The following is a 24,751-nucleotide window of genomic DNA, read 5'->3' as shown; positions in this document are numbered from 1 at the left end:
TCTGATGGCAATGGATGATGGGTGGTTGGGAGTGGCAGTGGTCTCTGGCACAATTGTAGGAATGCTTTCTGTTTGTTTGCTTAAAGAAGGTAGATTTCTGGGGTGGCAGTGCTTTTATCACTCCTGAAAAGGGGACAGTAGGCCAAACAAGTTTGGGAACATTTATCTGTAGACATTACCTAATGTACTGGAAAAAGATGGTATTACACTGCCGTAGCTGGGAACCAATTACTTCAGAGACAAAAAGTTTGAAAAGACTTCTCTAAATAAGAAAAATTCTTCCAAATACCAAATGAAATTAATGTTGTAATTGAAACGAAACAAACAAAACAAAAACGCCCCAGTCAAATTTTTCCAATGAAAGACATCAAAAGCAAACCCATCAAGTTCGAAACCTAAAATAACTTTCTAATGTTCCTAACATACATTTTGACACTCAATGAAGAATAATCAGGTGGCTGTGTAAAGCCTCTAAATTTGAAAAGAAAAAAGGTGTAATAGGGGAAAATAGAGTAATCGAGGAGAAATAAACCTCAAAATGAAACTTTAATTATCACAGGAGGAGAAATATCAGGAAATCATAAAAAATGTACAGATCATAAAAAAGCATGAGAGAAATGAAGCCACAAAGGTTTAATTAAGCAACTTTCCCAGAAAGTGTGAGACAAAGGACAAGAAAAAAATTGTTTTAAGGGAGAAAATTAAATTTCAGGAGTATAATATCTAATTAAAGTTACAGACAACTTTCCCCCCAAAGTAAACTTTGTATTATATATGTATATATATATGTGTGTGTGTGTGTGTGTAAAGAAGACATTCAGTGTAAAGTGTACATTCCTATAAGTCACTTGGTATTACCATATTTTAAAATACTTGGTATAAGAGAAGCGTTTGGAAGCACCACAAAAAACTGCATAAACTGACATTGGAGAGATAATAAAGGACTGTAAAAGTTATTATATATTATCTGCAAATACCTAAAATCTGCCACTAAAGTTTTACATGATAAAGGCCCGATCATTTTGGGCACCACAGCACAACACTGATGCGTAATATTCTGGGAAAATCTAGCCTGCCTATGACAAGAATATATGAGTTGCCTTTAAAAAGCCACAGAGAAGTAGTTGCTATTTCAAGCATTTACATTTTAAATTGTTAACACTGAAATACAAAAATGCTTGAAAACATTAACTTGCATATTGTAAGAGCCACTGTGAACTTTTAAATTATAAACTAACATAGCAAAATAAAACAGACAATTTTGGCTAGAAGCAGAAATATAATGAAATCTCAAGAAAGAAAAAAAGGGTGAGGAAGTAATGGAGAACAGATAGTAAAATAGAAAGAACATATCTGGAAGTCTTGATTAAATTTAGAGCATACTAGAAAGCATCCCAAGTCTTGAACTTAAATGACCCGAAACTAGCAGCACATCTAGGAAATCTTTCTTAGGGATATATACATATTTCAGAAAGATACTACCTGAGGATCAACTCACAATTTTCTGTACTTCAAATAGCCAGCATACAGTACTTAAGGAAAAAACACACCACGAGCCAGCAAAAACAGACCCCCTGCCAAAAGTTTAGAAGCTAGAATTTAAAGTCAGAGACAAAAAGTTATCTGTGAATGCCAAGATTTTAAATAGATGGTAAATAAAAATAGTAAAAATGGACATAGACAAACATTTCTTTACACAAATTAATCAATTCAAGAATGACAAGGGGCCAGAATAGTAAAAATAATTTCACGCAGGGTGCTGTGATATGGCTCAGTGGCTAAAATGAGACAACTTCAAGGCCATGGGTTTGATTACTGGTGATAGGGAGCAACAAGGGCAATTCTCATAGTTTTGCAATTTATGCCTGGTTGATCTTCTGTCTGTGATCTGACCTAATGGTGCACTGCAGCCAAGTGTGAGTATGGCCACTTAAGGTTTGTGAAGGCCTGCAGCAAGCATCAAAACAAAATAAATGGCTGGGTACTACAAAGATGTGTGACCTCCTTGGTGCGGAGAGGGGGACATCAGTCACAGCAATATACATCATCATCCAAGAGAGAAGGAAAAGGTAGAAAAAGAGTTCCACATAAAAATATAAAGAATAGCAGAAAATTTCACAAAGAATTTTTTTTAAATATAAATTTCGTTCAAACTGGAAACAATTAGACTGATAACTGATTTTTCAAAATAAACAATGGAAGTCATAAAAAGAAAAAAATCCAGACAAACCAAAAACCCAGACAATGGAACATTTAATCAAGATACTAAAAACCTAAAATTCTTAGTATTAGCTTAGTAACTCCACAAACAGTCGAGGTTGAACATGAAACAAAAACATCATAAAGGCAAGTAAAAATTTAGACACCAGCAGATCTGTACTAAGGAACACTTAATGAGCGAACTTAAGCCAAAGAGAAAAGATTCTCAAAGAATAGTCAGAATGCATGAAGAAATTAGACCGGAGAAATAGTATAGTGGGGTAAGGTGCTTGCCTCATAGGTGGCCCATTCCCAGGATTCCACGTGCCCCCAGAACACTGCCAGAAGTGATCCCTGAATACAGAGCCAGCAGTAACTCCTGAGCATTGCCAGGTGTGTCCCCTACAACTGCCCCCTCCCTCAAAAAGACGGTATGAAAAATGAAGTTCGAAGTGGTAAGCATACAGGAATATGTAACTCAGCAGTGCTGAAGAGAGCTGTCCAATAGATGTGTACACACCCAATTAAAATCTTTATTAAATATTATGAATTTTACTGAAGTAGAACAAGATGAAATTTGTAAAGGAAACATGTTAATCACAATGAAGATGAGATACTATACATTTTTTTTTTTTTTTTTGCTTTTTGGATCATACCCAGTGATGCTCAGGGGTTACTCCTGGCTCATGCACTCAGGTATTACTCCTGGCGGGGCACGGAGGACCATATGGGATGCTGGGAATCGAACCTGAATTGGCCGTGTGAAGGCAAATGCCCAACCTGTTATGCGACTGCTCCAGCCCCACTATACACTATTTTAATACTAAGTGTCGAATCTGGTGCTTGACATTTAATGAATGTGAGAATTGGAATGTTAAATTGTCATCAATCTTCATTTGTATAAAACTGAGTTGGGGCACAGGATATATCTCGGTAAAAAGCAAGCCTTACATGCTTGGGATCTGGGTTTGATCCTTTGCAAGGCAAACATATACACAAAAAAGTTAGCTGTATATATATATACTTGTATGTATACAAGTATATATAGTGATTGTCCTACACATAATTAAAAGTATTCCAAGAAATGAATCAAGTACCAATTTTCACATTCAAATAAGCACTATTTACAAGTTTAAATTTAATTTCTTGAAACTGTTAGTCACATTTCAGTTACAGGTAGTTTGAGGCAACTGTATTGGTTAGTTGTGGTAACCAATCTGTCACCCTGAATTTAAATTACAAATCAATTTAGTAAATGGCAATAAGGGAATGAAATGGAGGTAAAATTTTTATCCAGGCACAGGGAGTCTAGTTTTTATCCCACCTGACATGGTTATTACACTACTGAAAAGAATGGGCTCTAGGCAATGACGCAAAGTAATATCAAGGGGCAAAACATTTGAGAAGTAAAACGAAGAAAAGAAAGTATTGATTTCAGGGGCTGGAGAGATAGAACAGCAGGTAAGGTATCTGCCTCGCATGTGGCGGACCCAGATGGTCCCCGGAGAGAGCCAGAAGTGGTCCCTATGTTGCACATTCAGGAGTAACCCCTCAGCACAGACGAGTGCGGCCCCCAAACAAAAACAAACCAACAAAAAAAGTATTAAATTCACCTGGTAGAGTACCCTAAAGGGCCTATTCAGAATTACATAAGACCAACACAATAAAGAGTAATTTAAATTTTTGACTTTTTTTTTTCTTTTTGGGTCACACCCAGCGATGCACAGGGGTTACTCCTGGCTCTGCACTCATGAATTGCTCTTGGCGGTGCTCAGGGGACCATATAGGAGGCTGGGAATCGAACCCGGGTCGGCCCCATGCAAGGCAAACGCCCAACCCGCTGTGGTATTGCTCCAGCCCCAATTTTTGACTCCTGACCTAAAGAGTAAGCACACCTCGGTGTCTATCTTTACAAGTGCCTCGACAAGAAGGAAATCCAGAGACTGCAATGGTTTTCACTTAACCCGGTACGGAGAGAGGATGAAAAAGAAAAGTGCAATTTGACTAAAATGTTTTTAAAACTCACAAGCCCTGTCTCAAACATTCCGAATTCCGAGTTGCAGAGAAAAACACTAATTTCAGCAAAACCACGCAGCTCGCATTTGTTTTCTTGACTTTTGTCTTTTTTTTTCTTTTCCGGAGGGGGTTGGGGGGAAGTGGTCGCACCTGGTGGCGTGCTCTGGGCCAACTCAGCCCGCGCAGAGCTTGGCTGGGAGGAGAGGAGGCAGGCACAGGGCAGCGCTTGACAAACGAAAGCCTCAAAACCCGACACCAAAGAAACTTGCAAGAGCAATGGGAAGCCCCCTCCAAACACACAAGCAAGACCCCTGCCCTCCGCTTTCTCGGCGGCGACCAGCACGCGCGCCGGCGCTGGCGGCACCGAGGAGACTCTCCCCAGGCTTCCCGCCTGTCCTTTCCGAACCCGCCCAGAATTCCCGCGAAGCTCGCGGGACGCGCGACGGTCCCGGCAGCCCGAACGCGCGCCGCGGCCAGAGCCACACCGGGAGCTCGTGTCTCCGAGGCGGGTCTCCGGCTCCCGGCGAACGAGGAGGCCACCAGGACGCTCTGCGGGAGGCTCGCGGCAGAGCCGTCACGCGGCGTCCCACAGCGTCTCCGGGCAGTCGCCACCCCACCCCCCGGACTCCTGGGGTTCGCCGCGCGGGAGGCTTGCCAAGCAGCCGGAGGTGAGCAGCTGCCCCTCAAGTCCTGGCCTGCTCGGCCGCGACCAGCCTGTGAGCCCACCCGCCCCTCGGTTCCTCCTTCCCGGCCGCCTCAGCCTTCCATCCTCCCCGTCAGGGCTCTCGGTCGCGGAGGCTCCCGGCCTCCGGTCAGACACTGACGTTAGCGATTACAAAAAACAAAACAAAACAACGAACAAACGACGCCTGCACCTACCGGGGCAGAGCGAGAAAGTGGAGCCCGCGGGAATCCCCTCACTGGACGCCGGCGCCGCGCAACCCTCGGGCTTCACCTGCCGCAGCCCAGCGCACTCGCCCGCTCCCGGCAAGCTCCGCGCGCGCACGGCCGCCCCCACCCCCCCCGCCTCGGCCCCGCCCCCCGCCCGCACGTGACCTCCCTTGGCCTCCGTCGACGCCCACTTCCGTTCCTCCACTTTCCCTGAGGAAGAAGGCGGGGTCCGGGGGGGGTGTGGACGAGCAGCGACTTCCTCCTCCTCCACCTCTCGGCCTCCGGCCCCGCCCCTCTGACCCATGCTACAATGTCTTCCGGGTCGCGAGCGCCCCGGCGCCTTCTGGGAAACCATCTCATTTCCTCCCCTCCCCCTCCTCCTGTCTTCCACCAACCAGCCTCCCGTCAGAAAGGGACATGCGCAGTGACGGCCTCCCGGCCCTTCTACCCGAGCCCCCCCTCCCCCCCAGCAGAGAGACCCCAGCAGCAGCAGCAGCTGATGATGAAGAGAGAGGCAGTGGCAGAGGGGGGGCACCTTTTATTTCTATTTTTAAAGAGACAGGACACTAATTTTACCCCACTTCAACCTTGAATCGCGGGGGGGTGGGGGGAAGGCGGCGGAGTTCCTTCCCCCACCCTCCAGCCCCGAGCCCGGAGAGAGGGAGCGAGCCCGAACGAGAAGGAGACGGAGTTTCTTCTTCTTCGAGAAGCCCCCCCGCGACTCCGACCCCCTCACCCTGCCCCTCCGCCCGCCTCCCCGGCGGCCGCGCGGGCAGAGAAGGCGCCCCGGAGCCGCTCCGCCACAGAGCCGCGCCGCTGCCGCCGCTGCTCCCGCCGCCGCCGCCGCCGCTGCCGGCCCCGGCTGGAGGCGTCTCGCGGCCCCCGGGAGCAGCCCTGCCCGCCGCCGCCGCCGCCGCCGCCTCCACTCCCCCCTTTATTACCCTTTGTGTCATCCTGCACGGCTCCCGGGAAGGCACTCCGAAGCGGGGGGCAGCGAAGGTACGTGTGTCCGCGGGGGCTCCGCCGCCGTCCCCGGGCTCCGACTTTTACTCCGGGGCAGCGGCAGCACCCAGCCCACAGACGCAGTGGCGCTCCGGGTGAGGAGGGGGTGGTGCTGGGGGTGGGGAGCGAGGGAGGGGGAGGTGGGGAGGGGTGTGTGCGGCGGGGTGCCCCTCCTGTCACCGGCGGAAGGGCACTTTTCTCTTTATTTGCTGTTGTCAAAAGTGGGTGCTTTCCCTCTGGCTTAGCCGCTGATTGTGCCCTGCTCGGGTGGGGGGGGGGCACAAAAACACCCCCCTCCTTCCTCCGCCGGACGCCCGCGAGGGAAAGAGGGACACTTTCTGGGTGTCACTTGAACAGAATCCTTCGGAGAGCTTTTTTCCTCCCCCCACCCCCTTTGCCCAGGAAAAAAGCTCCACTGCATTTGTTTCTGAGTGGGAAAATGTCGGGGTCTGGGCTGGATGGGAACTGCTCACCCCGTCGCAGACTCGGCTGTTGGCCCCTTTCGGCTTCTCTGTGAGGTTGGGAGGTGGACTGAAGTGTTGGAGCCGACTTGATTGGGTTTTGCTTTCGGGATTTAATTTTTTCCTTTTATAAATTTTTCTTCCGTGTTGTCTGACTTGCATGGGAAATTTCAGATTATTAGTTGATGGAGGCCTTTGCTTAGCTTTGACTTACAGGGTTGCAATTTTTTTTTTTTTGGTTAAATGCTTGTTTCCTCTCTCAGCCTGTAAAGTTAAAAGCTTAAAATGCTTAAAGTTTAAATACCCTGTTATTGTCTCCCTTCACTTATGATCCTGATCGTTTATTTCTCTGAAGATGAGAATATTAGCGATTTCAGAAATAATCTGGGTATTTTCTTAGTCTTTGTATGTTATCTGCACAAGTAATCCCCATTGAAAACTTTGTTGTTCTGCCTTCATGGAAGGCCAAACCTCCATCAATAGTTTGCTGGATTGGTACCACTTTCAGTTTCAAGTGAATTATTTATTTACTGTTGTAAATTAAGATGAGCTTTTCTTTTCTTAGGGCTACTAAACCAGATTTCTCAAAAATACGTTGTGAAAGGAGACAGATTTTTAAAATTCATTTTCATGAGTCAGATCATGAAGTTTAAGTTAGTATATTCATTGTGATTAGATGCAAATTGAAAGATGAAACCAGATTAGGTTTGTAGAATTATATCATGATCAAAATCACTATTCTGCTGTTCTTTTTCTACCTATTAGTGGATAGTTTTCAGATTCAGTGCTGGCTTTTACTTCACAAGTGCTACAAAGTATGTTTCTGATGTAGGCCTTTTACTAGGGTTTGCATTGCAGAGTGGTATTTTGTTTCATACATTTCTTTATCCTTTGCTTGAAGATGGATGCACATTCTCTCTCTCTCTCTCTCTCTCTCTCTCTCTCTCTCTCTCCCCCTCTCCCCACTTTCTCTCTTCAGATTTTTCTTTGAAAATGAATTGGTATCTCTGATCCCATAATTCATATCAACAAAATTATTCTTCTCTAAAGCAGCGATTTGTTATCAAACTAGCAGTATAAAAATAGCAATTTGATCAATTGGAAAGGGCTGAAGAACAATCTAGAAGGATATTTGACATGTTTTAGAACATAATGATACTTTTAATTTTATTTTTCTTGATGATAAAGGCAAAAAGAATACAATTTGTGACAGAAAAACATTGACTGGTAGAAACTTGTTCTTTAAAACTTAATTACCAACTGTGTGCAAAAGTAGACATTTATGCAGAAGGAAGAAATAAGCCGTATAGCTGTTTGAAAAATGGGTCTGTTTTAAATGTAAGGAATTTCTTACCTTGAGTTGAAGGAAAATTGGTGCACTTAAGCACTGTGGTAAGTTCAAGTTTGTCTCCCAACATCAATACTTGGACCCCAGGCCCCCCAGTATTTCTTGTCTACCTTAACAACTTAGCTATCTTAATGTAAGAGATAGAAGAACTTAGTGAAGAAATCAATTCTAAGTGAGAGAGTTGTGTATATAATTGGCTTACTGGCCCAAATGGCAGCTGAGTTAAAATTTTCAGTCTTGTATAGCGCCTTTACTTTGTTTCTGTTTTCCATTGAAAGCATTCCTTGGTCTACCATCCTTCGAGTAATCCTTCATTCCTTGAATTTTATGATTGTCTTAGTTACAGAGAACTTTACATATGAGGATAATTTTAGGATTATAGCTTTTAGCTGACTGGTGTCTTGGAGGTCACTTAACCAATTCTTCATATTCCATAATTGCTGGAGTTCATAGAGTTTGAAGAACTTGTTCAGGGTTCCAAGGCCTGTAAGTGCACAGACATGGATAAGACAGTCAGGTCTCTTGACATTCACAATCCATTTCCCTTTGTCAGAAAAGAAACTATTGGACAGTGTTTGAGGACTTGTATGAAGGCATATTCTTCCAAGAATAAGATAAATAGGTTTAAAGCCATAATTTTGTTCAGTTAAAATGGTTTTTAAAGTGGTGCTTTTTTCCTCTACTTTTGGGTTATTACTATTCTGAGAATCATTTCAGCTTTCTCTATTTTAGTTCATATATTTCATCATTACTTCTTATATTAAGAACCAATAAGTATAAAGAATGCATACATGTATTAATGAATGTTTTTGTGTACATGAGCTACTTAAGGCTAACAATTTTTGAACATTTATATCGTTCCTAGCAGTTGTCTGGTGTATAGTAGACTCTACTACTTGTCGAAATCAATACTAGAGTTAGATGTTTTGAATTTATTTTTATTTATAGGATAACTTTCCTTTCCTTCTTTATCTTTAATCCTACTGTGAATTTATTACTTGATACTGTGTGATTTGTGTTTCTTTATCTTTACTGTGGCTCTCATTTTTTCTAACAGATTAACTCCTACTCACTAATAGTTCTTTTTAAGAGGTAAAAACATTTTCTCTCTAAACTTTGTATAGGATGCTATTTGACAACCTGATTTCATTTAAATAAGGAATGATAAAAAATTCAATTTAGAATATATTAGAAAATCTTCAGTTTTTCTTAAATTTCATTTTAATGAGTGATGGGTAAAATAGGTTGTTAGAATGGTTAGGCGGCTTTTACCAGCTCTATAAAGCAACTTAGGTAACATGTTTCCCTGACTTTGTTTTTTTGGTCCTTACCCAGACAATTACCAACTTTCCAGTTTTCTATGGATATGAAGATTTACTACTAGTCATCACTGGGACCCTATGAAGTCAGCCAGAAAGCCTATGTCCAACTTATGTACCTTTGCAAACTTGTCTGGATTTTCAATGTATGTGAGAAACAGATGTACCTAGTTTTTCATTAAACATCTATTCAGCATCCACTCAGGCACTGCATTAGGCATCTAAAATATAAGGATGGTCCCTACATTTTCATGTGGAAAGATACCTAAATTGTATTTCACAAGTGTACTGGTCATATCTTTATTTTGATGTTCTTACCTAAATAAATCTTACATTAACATGGATACTGTTAGGTGGAAAAAATTGCATATTTAAAAATCTTGATGTATTTTATTAAAAATATAAAGAAAACTTTTCCACTTAATACTGTATTCTGAGGATTTCTATTCTGTATATAATTAATGTTAGACATGAAAATAGTCTGGGCTTATCATTGCTGATGTTTTGGTGCTATACATTTACTTTAAGATGACCAACACTGTTCATTTAAGTATCATTATAAAGCAGCAAGATATTACATCACAGTAAATTTGTGACACTTTCCAATTCAAGATGCAACAACAAAGAATTTTTATGAATCAATAAGGAGTTTGTCAAACTTTAATAAAATCATGACCCAAATTGGAATAATATGTATTTTTCATTTTGTTTTCTTTGGGGCTACACCCAAAGGTTCTTGGGATTTACTCCTGGCTTAGCACTCAGGGATCACTAGTAGGGTGTTAAAGGGGACCACATGTGGTGACATGTGCCCTGAGGACACCATACCCACTGTGCTATGCTTTAACTCTGAATGTTTCTAATGTGCCTTTAAGTTCCTCAGAGTAATATTCTAGTTCTAAAGGAGCACCTTACCCACTGTGTATCTCTTCAGCTCCACGAAGTTAATGTTTTCTCTAATAACAACAATCACTTAGACTTTCTACATGTTGATATTTTATTTGCCTTGAAAAACAGTCAATATTTTGTTAGTTTATGTTTGAGGTTTCAGTAATTTGTGACACAGTGTCTACTATTAAAATAATAATAGGAAAAACTCTAAACAGTGCCTAGTGCTTTGGCATGCCTCTGTGTGTGTGTGTGTGTGTGTGTAGATATCTTTAGAATTTATATACAAAACATAATTTTATAATCTTACAGATTTATGACTGTTGTATATATGATTATGTTTAATGTACTCCAGTACTACTTACAGTCAAATATTTTTAGAATAAGATAATTTGTATTCTCTAGATGCCTTAATTATTTGTATAGCTTTGGGCCAGAACGATAGCACAGTGGGTAGGGCATTTGCCCTGCAAGAGCCTACCCAGATCAATCCTCAGCATCCCCTTTGGTGCCCTGAGCACCGTCAGAAGTAATTCCTGAGTGCAGAGCCAGGAGTAACCCCTGAGCATTGCTGGGTGTGACCCAAAAAGCCGGAAAAAAAAATACTGTATAGCTTTTCTTTAAAGTGTCTACCAAATTCAAATACTTTTAACTTGACTAATTACAGAGTTGATTTTTTTTCACATCCTTTGATTGCATCTACCAAATTAAAATACATTTTGACCCTGCTAACTAGAATTGATTTTCCATCCTTTGATTTTATGAGAAAAGAGTTAATTTTTAAAAAATTCTGTTTTACTGGGAATGCTGCTTAGAAGACCCCTTCCACTGTGAACAGCTTCTTGCCCTTTTTTCTTTATTTTCCCACCTTTTAAATATTTTCTGAATTCTGCAAAAAAGGGAAAGAATTCTATTTCATTCATCGTGTGATTTTTATATCTATCCTCTTACATATTTATCCTGATCACTTACATTGAAGTATTTTATATTGTGTACTTTAGGGGGAAAAGTTTATAACAAATGAGATTTCTTGCTTTTAAGAACCATCTAAACTATTGAGATAGACTAGACATTTGGTCTCAAATAATTCCCTTAGATAACATAGTAGTAATTCAGTTCAGTTTAAAAATTCTGACCCATCAAGATTTTTTTTTTGAGGTTTTGAAAAAACTATATCAAATTAAATAAGATCTCAGAACTTGAAATCACGCAATAAAACCCAGTGTGTGCATATGAAGTAATAAAGACAGAGGGAGAAGTTTGTGTGTGTGGGTGATAATGATAATATCTGTTGAAAAGCATATATTTCATCCAAAGTTTTGTGGACAAATTGTGATTCAGTTTAATTTATTGAGTAATGGTACGTATTTAGAGGACTGGAATTAGTTACATAAAAGCAGTTGCCAATTTTAAAATGATAAAAAAAATTTGCATGTGCTTGTTTTACCAAGTTCTTTGTTAATCAGCAGTCCAGCAATAAGAAAACATTTCTCTACAGTGTCATCGTCAAATTTTATATTACCGTGCTAACTGCCTTTAAGACATTAAAAAAGTTTTAAATGACTGTTCCTCAGAAATTAAAATGCTTCTGAAGTTGAACTGAGTGCTAAATTATATAGAGATGTATATTTGTATTTGAGGCTATTATTTCTTATAAACTTTGGTTCCCAAAGTGTTTACTAATCTGTTGGCCATTTATCAAATCATTTTATACATTTGTAGTATTTGAAAATAATAGTCTAAACTATGAACATAAACTCACTGATGTTGGGGGAGGGAAGTATTCCACATCAGCAAAATAAAGTATTGATTTTTAAATAGCTTCCTTACTGGGGATACAGTACTCTACAAAACAGATGTCTGTAAGAAAGGATTTTTGTACATCTGAAAAGTTAAATATAAAATTTGTCATTAATAAATATTAAATGATGCTAAAATATTTGCAAGATCAGGTATGGTTTCCAGTAATGATAAAAAATTTGAGGCTTTTTAAAAGTATTATTATAAAATAATTTTCCTTCATTTACATTTGTCACACAAGAGTTTGTGCTGAAGGATTTCTTGGCCATTTTAGAGACTGTAATCCAGTTAAAATGTTTGTTTATGCTTCCCATCTCTATTCTGCTGATGGTATTAGAATGCAGGCCAGAGCCAGACATCTAACTTGTTTATAACATTCAAACTTCAATTAAAGCTACAGTGTTTAGTTTACTATATATCAGAAAGCTTATACCACCTATAAATATTCCTGTAATAAAGGCAGTTATTTTGTTTGCCCATACATTTTGCTAAATCTTGCCATTTCTTATACATATTTTTCATTTAGAAATTATTGACATTCATTTATTTTTGTGTGAAGTCTAAAAATGAAGTTTCTTTCCTACCATAAATACCATAGTATTTCCTTTAGTAGTTTATACTAATAGTAATAAAATCTAACAGGTTGTATTGCATAGCTAATTAAATGGTCAACCTTGAGTTTTTAAGATTGATAATTCTTTGGTAGAGGTTAGTTTCCTACTCTGTTGGTTTGATTCCTGTTTCTAATTGAAGAACACTATGTGTTGCTTTTGAGAAAACAGAAGTAACTGGATTATTCTAGTATTCTTAAATGTTGGGAGGAGACTAGACCCACTAACTTATTTCTACCTTGCGCTTTTGTTCCTCAACACCTGCTCTTTTTTGGTATATATGATCTAGTATGTTTGTAAACAATTTAAAAAATTGGGGCGGATTGAGTGCTTGTACAGTAGTTACTAAATGATTAATTAAATGGTATTAAAATATTTGAAAAATCAGGTATGGCTTCCAGTAATGACAAATACTTCCAGACACCCAGCCGACTCAGGTTTGATCCTTGGCATCACATTGGATCCACCAAGTTCTGCCAAGGGTGATCACTAGGTATAGCCCCCCCCCCAATTTTTTTTTTTTTTTTAGCAGATACACGTTTATTAAGATCTTGTCTTTTAGGCCAGAGAGATAGTACAGTGGTGTGAACACTTGGCTTGTATGTGGTTCACCTGGGTTCAGTATTCCATATCTCTTATGTTCCCCTGAACATCACCAAGAATAATTTCTGAGTGTATAACCAAGAATAACCCCTGAACATTGCTGGGTGTAACCCAAAAGCCAATCAACCAACCAAACAACAAAAAAACCCAACCCTTGTCTTTGGCAACTTCTCTATTTTTGTACAATTTACTTCATTCATGGAGTCAGAAAATTACTTGAGGGTAGAAGAGAGAGCTCAATGGACTGCTTTGCATGTAGCTAGCAAATTTGATTCCTAGTACCCAATTACCACCAGAAATCACCGTAAAGCCACCAACAGGTGTGGCCTCAAAACAACAAAGACTTGAATTATCAATGTGTTTAATTTTTCTAATTATTTTGCAAATTGTTATGACAGTTCATATAAAACGAAAGTTTAGATCTTATTAATTTTAATCCTTCACTTATTAAATATCCACTACTTACAGGTGTATTTTATTGAAATGCAAATTTATACAAGTTTTAAACACAGAAAAAGTAACATTTATTTTACAATGGAAGAATATTTGCTAAGATGTTTTTAATTGAGAACTATTACAATAGAAAATCTACATTACTATATCTGTAGGCTCTGAAAGAAATGATTTATGTTGAAATATTTGAATAGAAAGGTAAAACTACCTATAATATCTGAAGATATGCTAACAACTAGCAAAATTTAGATTGTATTCCCAAAACTGAAAAGATAGCTAAAATAATCTGAGTTCATATAATATGGATAATATAATTACATTTATCTAAACTATATGTAGAGCTGGAGAGATTGTACAGGTGTTAAGAAGCTTGCTTTTTAGGTAGCTAGCCCCAGTTTGACCCCTAGCACAGAATATGCTTCCCTATGCACTGCCAAGATTGATAAATACAGAATCAGGAGTAACCCCTTGTCACTGCTGGGGCGACCCTCTCAACCCCCCCTTCCCCAAATTGGTAGAATAACATGCATGTTTATTTAAGAATATATATTTGCATAGCATTGTTGTCCCCTTGCTCATTGATTTGCTTGAGCGGGCACCAGTAATGTCTCCATCATGAGAGTTGTTATTACTGTTTTGGGCATATTGAATACACCACGGGTAGCTTGCCAGGCTCTGCCGTGTGGATGTGATACTCCCGGTAGCTCTCTGAGAGTGATGGAGGAATCAAACTTGAGTCAGCCACGTGCAAAGCAGACGCCCTACCCGCTGTGCTATCCCAATTTTATGCTATGTCTACAAAGGTTTATAAAATAAATAATAAACATATGCATTATATTTGTATAAGTACAGTAAGAAGATTCTGGAAGATATATGTTATTATATATTTGTATGTATATTGAGTGTGCGGTGCTGAAAGGTTTAAGAGTTCTTATTTTCTGTATTTCAGTATTATTTGGATTTATTTTTAGCAGATCATACTCTTTTAATTTATAATAAAAAATTATTCCTAGATGTTAAAGGAATGAGAAAAAAAAATGACTGAAGAAAAGTGCAGTTCTAGACACATGCTCTGTCTTCTGAAGCTTGTCAGAGAATTTAGTAAGGACTCAAAAATCACCATGACCTAACTCAGAATAAAGTCTGTTAGACTGATCTCACCCTTTCTAATGGTTAAAGGCCTAGTTAATTGAAGAAGGAACAATGGATATTATTTACCCTGATCATTATTTTATTGCAAAAATGTGTTTATCACATACTATTCTAGAAAAATAGGTAGCAGTGATGAAAAATCTGAGGAGTTAAGTGGAGAGCTTGTTAGTTTTATTTGAGATGAGTTATCTATAGGGTTAAGATGAATTTTTAGTTCATCAGTGATCCAAAGTATTTACATTTGTATGCTCATTCAAATTATACCTGACATAGTTACTTGAAAGTTTTAAGCTTTCTTTTTCAGATGAATTTAGATTCATCTTTTGAATAGAAGATAAAACTTAAATGTTAAAAATTAAGTCCTCTTTAAGAGTATAAAAATGAACTAAAAAAAAAACCCTGTCTTTTACAGTAACATCAAAATCAGTATGTGTATAAGCAGAATAAAGAAACAAATAGAATTCTGTGGGATTAAGTTTGGTTCCTGAATGATGTGACTGATATAGACTTATTTAGCAAAGAGATTATATATTGGAACAGAAGAGAATCAGGTAAAGACAATACTTTCATTGGAATAATAGCTTGGGAAAGTTTATTTGTACTAATTTTGAAAGCTCCAATTTAGATTCAGAAAAACCTGATAAATTAGGAAAGTGGTTAGAAATAGAATGTCTCGTATTTATGCTTTTAAAGTTTATTTCTTAGACCACAAGTCAGAAAAGAAATATGGAAAAGTAATGGGCAAAAAATACTGTGATGTATGAGGCAGATATGCCCTTCAAAGATAGAACACAGCAAACTTGTGTGAGGCACTGGGTTAGAGGGTGGATCCTTGGTCTTCTCTGGCTGTCTCTCACTCCATACCCACAGTAATGAAATAAGAAAATTGAAAAGGAAGTGAATCACTTTCTGCACTTATAGTATAAGATCTGTATGGAATCTGAAGTGAGTGTATTCTAAATATGAGCAGGAAATAAGGTATTCATGAATACGGAGGTGCATTTTCCTTTTATAATAGAAATTTATGTATAGGTTTAACCCTAGGATCAGTAGTAAATGGCATACAGTTGAAACTATAAATCTTGGGGCAAGAGTGATAATACTGTCGATAAGGTGCCTGCCTTGCAATCGGCCATCCCCACCTGATTTGACCCCCATATGGTCTCCCCAGCCTTATCAGCACAGAACCAGGAGTAAGCCCTCAGTACTACCATGGACCCCCATCACCCAAGAAAAAAAGCCAATTGTAAATCATATAGAAACAAGATAAAGCTTGTATTTTTTTTATTAGTTTATTTTTAATTAGAGAGTCATTGTGAGGGTACAGTTACAGATCCATACATCTTTGTGCTCATGCTTCCCCCATACAAAGTTCGATAACCCATCCCTTCACCAGTGCCCATTCTCCACCACCCGTAAACCGTAAACCCAACATCCCTCCCCCCCTCCCCAGTCCCGTCTCCCCCCACCCCACAACCCTGCCACTATGGCAGGGAATTCCCTTTTGTTCTCTCTCTCTGATTAGGTGTTGTGGTTTGCAATAAAGGTGTTGAGTGGCCATTGTGTTCAGTCTCTAGTCTGTATTCCGCCCGCCTCACCCTTCCCCCACATGACCTCCAACCACATTTTACTTGGTGGTCCCTTCCCTGAGTTACCTAGAATGAGAGACCAGCCTCCAAGCCATGGAAACAATCTCCTGGTACTTATTTCTACTATTCTTGGGCGTTAGTCTTATAGTCTATTATTCTATATTCCACAGATGAGTGCAATCTTTCTATGTCTGTCTCTCTCTTTCTGACTCATTTCACTTAGCATGATACTTTCCATGTTGATCCACTTATATGCAAACGTCATGACCTCATTTTTTCTAACAGCTGCATAGTATTCCATTGTATAGATGTACCAGAGTTTCTTCAACCAGTCATCTGTTCTAGGGCACTCGGGTTTTTTCCAGATTCTGGCTATTGTAAACAGTGCTGCGGTGAACATATAAGTGCATATGTCACTTCGACTATACTTTTTGGCTTTTCTGGGATATATTCCCAGCAGTGGTATTGCTGGGTCAAATGGGAGCTCAACCTCTAGTTTTTTGAGAATCGTCCATACTGTTTTCCAAAAGGGCTGAACTAGCCGGCATTCCCACCAGCAGTGTAGAAGGGTCCCTTTCTCCCCACATCCTCTCCAACAGCGGTTGCTTTTGTTCTTTTGGATGTGTGCTAGTCTCTGTGGTGTGAGGTGGTGTCTCATGGTTGTTTTGATCTGCATCTCTCTGACGACTAGTGATGTAGAGCACTTTTTCATGTGCCTTTTGGCCATTCGTATCTCTTCCTTGGTAAAGTTTCTGTTCATTTCTTCGCCCCATTTTTTGATGGGGTTGGATGTTTTCTTCTTGTAGAGTTCAACCAGTGCTTTATATACCCTTGATATCAACCCCTTATCTGATGGGTATTGTGTAAATATCCTTTCCCATTCTGTAGATAGTCTTTGTATTCTGGTCACTGTATCTTTTGCGGTGCAGAAGCTTTTTAGTTTAATGTAGTCCCATTTGTTGATCTCTGTTTTTACTAGATTGCTTAGTTCCGTGTCATCTTTGAAGATACCTTTATCTTCAATATCCTGGAGGGTTTTGCCTACCTTGTCTTCAATGTACCTTATGGTTTGTGGTCTAATGTTGAGGTCTTTAATCCATTTTGATCTGACTTTTGTGCATGGTGTCAGGTCGAGTTCTAATCCCATTTTTTTGCATGTGATTGTCCAGTTGTGCCAGCACCATTTGTTAAAGAGACTTTCCTTGCTCCACTTCACATCTTTTGCTCCTTTATCAAAGATTAGATGATCGTACATTTGAGGTTGTGTGTAGGGATATTCCACCCTGTTCCATTGGTCTGCAGCTCTGCCTTTGTTCCAGTACCATGCTGTTTTAATTGTTACCGTTTTGTAGTAGAGTTTAAGGTTGGGGAGGGTGATGCCTCCCATCATCTTTTTCCCAAGAATTGTTTTAGATAAAGCTTGTATTTTTAACATGTTTCCTTTGCATCTAACTTTTTTCTAGTAGGCCTATCAAATAAATTAGTATGCTCACTTTCCCTCCCACCACGAGTTAGTTTTTTCGCCCTAAAAAATAGCAAGTTTAAGGGATACTATAAAATGGCAGTTTTATTTTACTTGAAGTCATAGCAATATTTTTTAAACTGTTCATTGTTTATTATTTATGCAAGTCGTTTGCAAATGTCTTTGTAAACATTGTTGTCACCTATTAAATACCAAGAAAGTGAGCAAAAATAAATATGGGTATTGTTTTTCTGAATTTACATTCGAGAGCTAGGGAAGGATATTAATCACATATTCATATAAATGCAAAGTTAAAAATTTCAGCTGTTGCAGAAAGGAGCATAGTAAAGAGGGAGGGAGAAGGATGCAGGGAGAGGGGGATGGAGAGAGAAAAGAGAAAGAAGGAGATAAGGGAGAACAGGTGAGGATGTGGGTTTCTCCAAGTTGTGGAGGATTGGGTGACTCCTCAGCTTGGAAACATACACGTGATGTTCTTGGGAGTTTTCTGTAAGGAAGGTTACTGTGAGCAACTTTATACTACTATGTTGGAGAATCTAGAAGAAATGGGCCAATTTTTAGTCGTACAACCTCCTAATACAGAGTCAGGAGAAAGTAGAAAACCTGTTTTCAAATGTACTAATAAGAAAATTCAAACAGTCATTAAAAATTGTCCTAAATTGACAAAGTTTGATATTTTATATTCCAGCCTAATATGCCAATATATATGGTAGAAAACAAAACAAAGATCATACTTTGTTTAGCAGCCAGATGCAATTTTCTTATTATATATGACATGAAATTATCTTCACATGTTCTTAACAAGTTCTAACTATTTAAATTTTCATAGGATAGTTTTACTGATTACAGGTCATAGACTTGGGATGTCCAGTCATTTTATAGTCCAGTTTGGAAAACTAAAAGTTCCTTTTAAAACCATACTATGTTTAAGCTACTATTCTTGCTAAAAAATGTGGTTAGAGTATTTTATCTCTTGATTATAAAAGATTATTTGCTGTAAAAACAAATTATGGATGTTTTAGACTTTTATTAAGGCTGACAGCAGTGGGTAAGACATTTTCAATCCTTAAAATGATGTGTGTATATTCTTAATGAATGTTAAGAGTCAGTTTGGGGACTCTAGAAGCATTTTCATATTTTTTCATATTAATATAAAGATAATAAACATTCAGTTACTTGTTTTATAAATGCAAGCGAAGCTATAAGCTCAGATTAATCTTTTTTTCAGGTACATAGAAAATGAAGATATGTAGCAAATTATAAAACATTTATGGTTCTAATCATGAAGGTGTGCAATTCTTCAACTTTTCCATTTTATTGATGAAGGAATAGAGACCCACAGGTGGTTTATCCCAGGTTATGTATAAAGTGGTACATCTGGGACCACGGTCTCCTTCTTGCTTAGTCTACTTATGTTTACGACATGGATTAAACCAGAAGAAAGTCAAAAGTACTTGGGAAGGGGCTGGCTCTTACACGCGGCCAACCTGGGTTCGATTCCCAGTATCTCATATGGTCCCCCAAGCCAGGAGTAATTCCTGAGTGTAGAGCCAGGAGTAAGCCTTGAGCATTGCCTGGTGTGACACAAAAAGAAAAAAATAGGGTGCTTGGGTAGTTGAACCATACTTTTTGGACTTTAATGTCATTAATATGAACAGTTATACTTTTAAAATTTATTTATGTTTATTTTGATTTTAGTAAAATTTTTCTTTGAGTTCTTTAATATATACCAAATTTACTTGGTAGTATTTTAGAATTTTGCTAAATTCATTTTTATGCAGAATCTAATAGAAAAGTTTGTGCCCTTCAATCCAAGTACGATTTTGTGCTGTGTTTCCTGAAGCTCTTGTCTGCTGTAACTTCAATATTATATGTTTTCTTTTTCCCTTCAATAATTTTTAGATGCTAGTTATTGAAGCTTATTTAATTATCTTGAATATAACACATTGTGCTTGTTGCTGTAAAAATAAAGAAAAACAGTGGAGGAGTAAGTATAGTTTTTCCTGGGATGGCTTTATTCAGAACACTGGTTTGATATCTAATTACTGTAGATTAATTGTGGGTATGTCCAATAAATGATTCCTCAAAAACTGTGAGGGGTATGCCAGTTATGAGAAAGATTTGACTAGATTGATAGACATAAGAACTTCTGAGAATGTTTTGTTTTTATCTCTATTGCTTTCATAATTTTTATAATTTTATTGCTTTCATAATTTTCATAATTTTTATATTTGACTGGACCGATAGCACGGCAGGTAGGGTGTTTGCCTTGAAGGCTGCTGACATGGGTTTGATTTCTCTGTCCCTCTGGGAGAGCCTGGCAAGCTATTGAGAGTATCCGGCCTGCACAGCAGAGCCTGGCAAGCAACCCGTGGCGTGTTTGGTATGCCAAAAGCAGTAAAAACAAGTCTCACAATGGAGACATGGAGACGTTACTGGTGCCTGCTCGAGCAAATCGATGAACAACAGGATGACAGTGCAGTGCTACAGTGCAGTGCAGATATTTAGTATTAGTTTTAAATTCCTTATGTTCACAAAGACTTTGAATTCATTTAGTTTTCATATTTTTTATTATTTTTAGCCCTCACCAAGTGGTGGTCCAGCAGCTATGGAATGCCAGGGCTCAAACCCAGGACCTCTTACTCGGAAGGCCTGTATACTATCACTTGATCCCTATCTCCAGCCCAAGCTTTTGGTTTTGTTTTGTTTTGATTTGCTATTATAGGAAATGAAATAGGAAAACTAGATACAAGTCTTAGGAATTAACTTTGACATGGTGATAGCAAAGCACAGTTATAGGCTCACACTTTGAGAAGTAAATAAACTGAAAGTTTTGAATCAGCAAATTAGACATAGTGACAATAGGAAATTCCCACCTACAGTGCATCCCACCTACAATGCATATGGCAAAGGAGAAAGCTGGTGTAACAGACTATAGACAAAAATAATAACTGGAAGTTATAATGCATAATTCACTTGACAACCTTAGATCTGCCATTTATAAAGGTACTGTGTCTTTTTTTAGCTTGAATATGAACATAATACTTAAGAATTTTTTCTTTATCCCATTTTATATTTGTTTATAATTAGGGTATATCATCTCATGCATATTCTTAACTTTATTATTTTGGAATGTATTTATGGTTATATCTATCATGGATGGGTTGGAGCAATAGCACAGCGGTCGAGCATTGGCCTTTCACGCGGCCGACCCGTGTTCAATTCCTCCGCCCCTCTCAGAGAGCCTGGCAAGCTACCAAGTGTATTGCGTCCACACAGCAGAGCCTGGCAAGCTACTCATGGCATATTGGATATGCCAAAAACAGTAACAATAAGTCTCACAAGAGAGACGTTACTGGTGCCCGCTCGAACAAATCGATGAGCAACGGGATGACAGTGATAGTGATGACAGTGACCTATCATGGATGCATATTATTTCCACTTCATTCTTGGACTAAATTTCACATAGTTACAGGAAAAACTGAACATGCAAAGATTGTAAAGTAAATGGTAAAAAGGTTTCACTGAAGCATTCCTTTAAATAGAAAGCTCTTCTGATTTACTTAAGTATTTGTAAAATCACTTCCAACCCTGGGCTATAAGAGGCACATGAAAACTAAATGATGAAATGGCATAAGCCTCTGCTGCTTGAATAGTAATCAGAAATGAGGTAAAGCATTTTTGAAATTTCAGTTATAAACTAATGAAAAATTATTCTGCATATAGAAACTCAATTTGCCCTTAACTTCGGAATATTTTCACTTTATTAAGTGAGATGCTACTGTATATTGACTGTATATTGTTTAATTTTATTTGAGATCAGTTTGTGCAGTCTATTATGAAAATAATATATGAATTAATATATTTTATATGTAAAAGTAGACTGGGGATTAGCTCAGCAGCAGAGCTCTTACCTTAAAAAAAAAGTGTGAGGTCTCAAATCAGTCCCCAGTTCCAACAACCATCCCTTCCTTCCCCCCACCATATGAAAGTGATTCCATATGTAAAACAACATTATTTGAATGCCAGTTGAGTACAAGAATACTTTCAGTTATGTTCCTAAATATTTTATAGTCATCTTGAGCATATTATCATTCCCCTCATTTAGTAAAAAAGAGTATCTAATGGATGTATTGGGCTATTGTCCAGTTCAATATTTAGTCAGCATATTCTACAGATAGGTAATATCTTTAATTTTTTGAATTATAAATAACTTCATGTCCATCATGTCTGAGTTACTTGTACTTGGACAGAATTGAGTACTCAGTCCCTATGACTCTAATTTCTGTTATTTGATTAAATTTAAAAATACTATAATTGCATATTTAATGGTACTTATTATTGAATTGATAATTGTATTGGTAAATAATTGCTCTAAATGTGGTGATACAGTCAGTATTTTTTCTATTTTATTTGTCCAAACCCAGTATCAGTTTTAATGACACATACAATTTAATCTTTATTATATATATGCATGCATTAATTTACTAATTGCTTCCCCCCTCTTTCCCAGCTATACATGTTAAACCAAGACCTTTTTTTTCTGCACAACTTCTCTTCTAGGTCTCAAATAATGGACCTTGTGGATACCCATGAAAATTATTATTATTTTTTTTTTTCTTTTTGGGTCACACCCAGCGATGCTCAGGGGTTACTCCTGGCTTTGCACTCAGGAATTACTCCTGGCAGTGCTTGGGGGACCATATGGGATGCCGGGGATCGAACCCAGGTCGGCCGCGTGCAAGGCAAACGCCCTACCCGCTGTGCTATCGCTCCGGCCCCACCCATGAAAATTATTCATGATTACTTCCTGACTTAGAAATCAGAATCTCTGAAGATGTAGAACCTCCTATTTTTGTTTTTAAAATTTATTCAGATGATGCTGAAGTGTAGCCAATATTGAGAATTATATAGGGCTATGATCTACTACGTTAAAATTTTCATGCTTTGTTCTCAAAGGATTCTTCAATACTAGATTCTCAGGGTGCCAGAGGGCTAATTGTGTTGCCAGAGAACTGACTTAGGGAGACCACAGAGATGGAGTAGGCTCATCATCCTTCAACCTCAGGAAAGAAAAAGGGAGACCCAAGGTGAGTTTCTGTTTATCACTGGCTATTACTACCATGAAGTACCCTGGTAGGAACGGTCTATCAGGCCACACCAAAATGCATTTGATCTGCTTGGCAATGAAATTAATCTCTGCCACCCTGAATCTCAAGGGAGTCTTGGTAACTCAGCTGGGATGAGATTTAGCTATTTCTGGCCTGCACCTGAAAAAAGTAGATTTTGCCTTTGTGGAAAAAAATTCAAGAGCTCTTTAAGACTGTAGTTGAAAGCAGATAATTTTATTTAGTGATAGCACAGATTCATGATATGGTGCAGACACTCTTAAGGGAGTTTCATGTTAGATTTTGAGACATGAATTTTGAAGGAGTTAGCTAAGGGGGAAGAATATGCATAGTGGTTAGATATGAGTAGCATGATTAGAGTAGTGTTAAATGCATTATTTAATAACAACTGCATGCTTTCTTATACAGAGCATGTCTTCAGCAACTGAATATACAACTAGAGGTCATGTGACTTTTGTATTTTGAGCAAAATGAAGAGCAGAGTGAAATAGGGCCAGGGTTCTGATCTTTGAACATCCTGAAAGTAATTGTCAAAGTCCAGCTTCTATTAAGAAGTTGGTAAACTCAAGGTTGTCCTGGGGTCTCAAGGTCCTTTTATTTTTAGTTAGACATATGAGATAGTTCTTTTGTTTCTTATAGCAGTTTTCCCACTGTCTCTTAGATCAGTGTCACTGTACAATCTGGAATTTAATTTATTTTGGGAGTGACACTAATATGTGATAAGGAATTCCTATGAGAATAACTTCTGGATCCTAAATTCGAGTTGTGCAGAGCACCCATATTATCTCTTTCAAGGTCAGAATTAGGACAGAGGCCTCTTAGATTAGTCACAGTTAAAGTGAGTTTAAAACATTTCAGCTAAGTAATACTTTGAAGGGGCAGGGCGTTTGCCTTGCATGCGGCTGGCGTTCAATTCTTCCGCCCCTCTCGGAGAGCCTGGCAAGCTACCGAGAGTATCCTGCCCACACGGCAGAGCCTGGCAAGCTACCCGTGGCATATTTGATAGACCAAAAACAGTAACAAGTCTCACAATGGTGACATTACTGGTTCCTGCTCTAGCAAATTGATGAGCAGCGGGATGACAGTGACCAGTGACCAGTACTTTAAAAAGTGCAGATTATGTAGCTATTTGTGTTCTGAATGTTGATGAACTTTTAGAGGGCTACCACTCTGCCCAGTGTGTTATTTTTTTTTCTTATAAGTTGAAAATATCCTAGTATACACATGCACATATATAAATGAGATACATTCCACCCAGTTTATTTTCATACAAGTAAGGTTATATATGTTGTGGTACAGATTGATTACTGGGGTGAGAGAAGATTTGGCCTTGTCTCCACTGCCTTTCTTCTCTCATTTTCTCCTTTTTCCAGAAGTACACACAAAAACACTTCTGATATTTACTGGAAATTCCGCAATCGATTTTCTTGAATAGTTAAAATGAAGGACTTAACATAGTAAATATATGCATTGAATTCTCTCATGGCATATTCTTTTATCAAATTCAATATCTATCCATATCTATATTTAAATCAAAGAGCGTGACCTCCTACAGGGGGTTGCTGTCTTATAATTTGCTGCTTACCTTTAATTGTAAGCAGATACATAAAATATTTATATAAATGTTTGTTAGCCTATTAAACCTTGGATAAGCACTTTAGTTCTAGTTAAGTGACTAGTATATAACATTGCTTTGAAAAAAATATGTAAAATTTGTCTACTATGACAATTTGAGTAGCTGTAAATAGTAAATACTATTATGAGGATAGCTTTTAGGTGAATGGTTTAGGAAAAAGAATACTTTTTTTTT

At 38.5% G+C, this 24,751-nt stretch overlaps 2 protein-coding genes across 10 annotated transcripts in view; one reads left to right on the top strand and one right to left on the bottom strand.

Moving 5' to 3' along the window:
* Nucleotides 1-6,179, bottom strand: part of ORC4 (origin recognition complex subunit 4) — a 58,317-nt gene extending 52,138 nt beyond the window's left edge. For 2 of the 6 annotated variants that reach the window (XM_055123571.1, XM_055123588.1), the window contains exon 1: nucleotides 5,095-5,241. Coding sequence is in view for 1 of the 6 variants with exons in the window: in XM_055123583.1 (XP_054979558.1) it covers nucleotides 6,048-6,059 (12 nt within the window). In the remaining 5 variants the exon portion in view is untranslated. Of the gene's footprint in view, nucleotides 1-5,094; nucleotides 5,242-6,047 lie in introns of those variants that run through there. The other 4 variants (XM_055123597.1, XM_055123594.1, XM_055123583.1 and 1 more) reach the window with 3 other exon arrangements.
* The window catches only part of MBD5 (methyl-CpG binding domain protein 5), a 459,774-nt gene continuing 440,592 nt past the window's right edge, over nucleotides 5,570-24,751 (top strand). For 2 of the 4 annotated variants that reach the window (XM_055123313.1, XM_055123194.1), the window contains exon 1: nucleotides 5,570-6,105. The gene's annotated coding sequence lies outside the window, so the exon portion shown is untranslated. The remainder of the gene's footprint in view (nucleotides 6,106-24,751) is intronic. The other 2 variants (XM_055123379.1, XM_055123240.1) reach the window with 1 other exon arrangement.

The sequence above is a fragment of the Sorex araneus genome, chromosome 1 (genome assembly GCF_027595985.1).
Source record: "Sorex araneus isolate mSorAra2 chromosome 1, mSorAra2.pri, whole genome shotgun sequence".
NCBI classification, from domain to species: domain Eukaryota; kingdom Metazoa; phylum Chordata; class Mammalia; order Eulipotyphla; family Soricidae; genus Sorex; species Sorex araneus.
The sequence above is the reverse complement of the archived record's forward strand: the minus strand, read 5'-3'. Positions and strand labels throughout refer to the sequence as shown.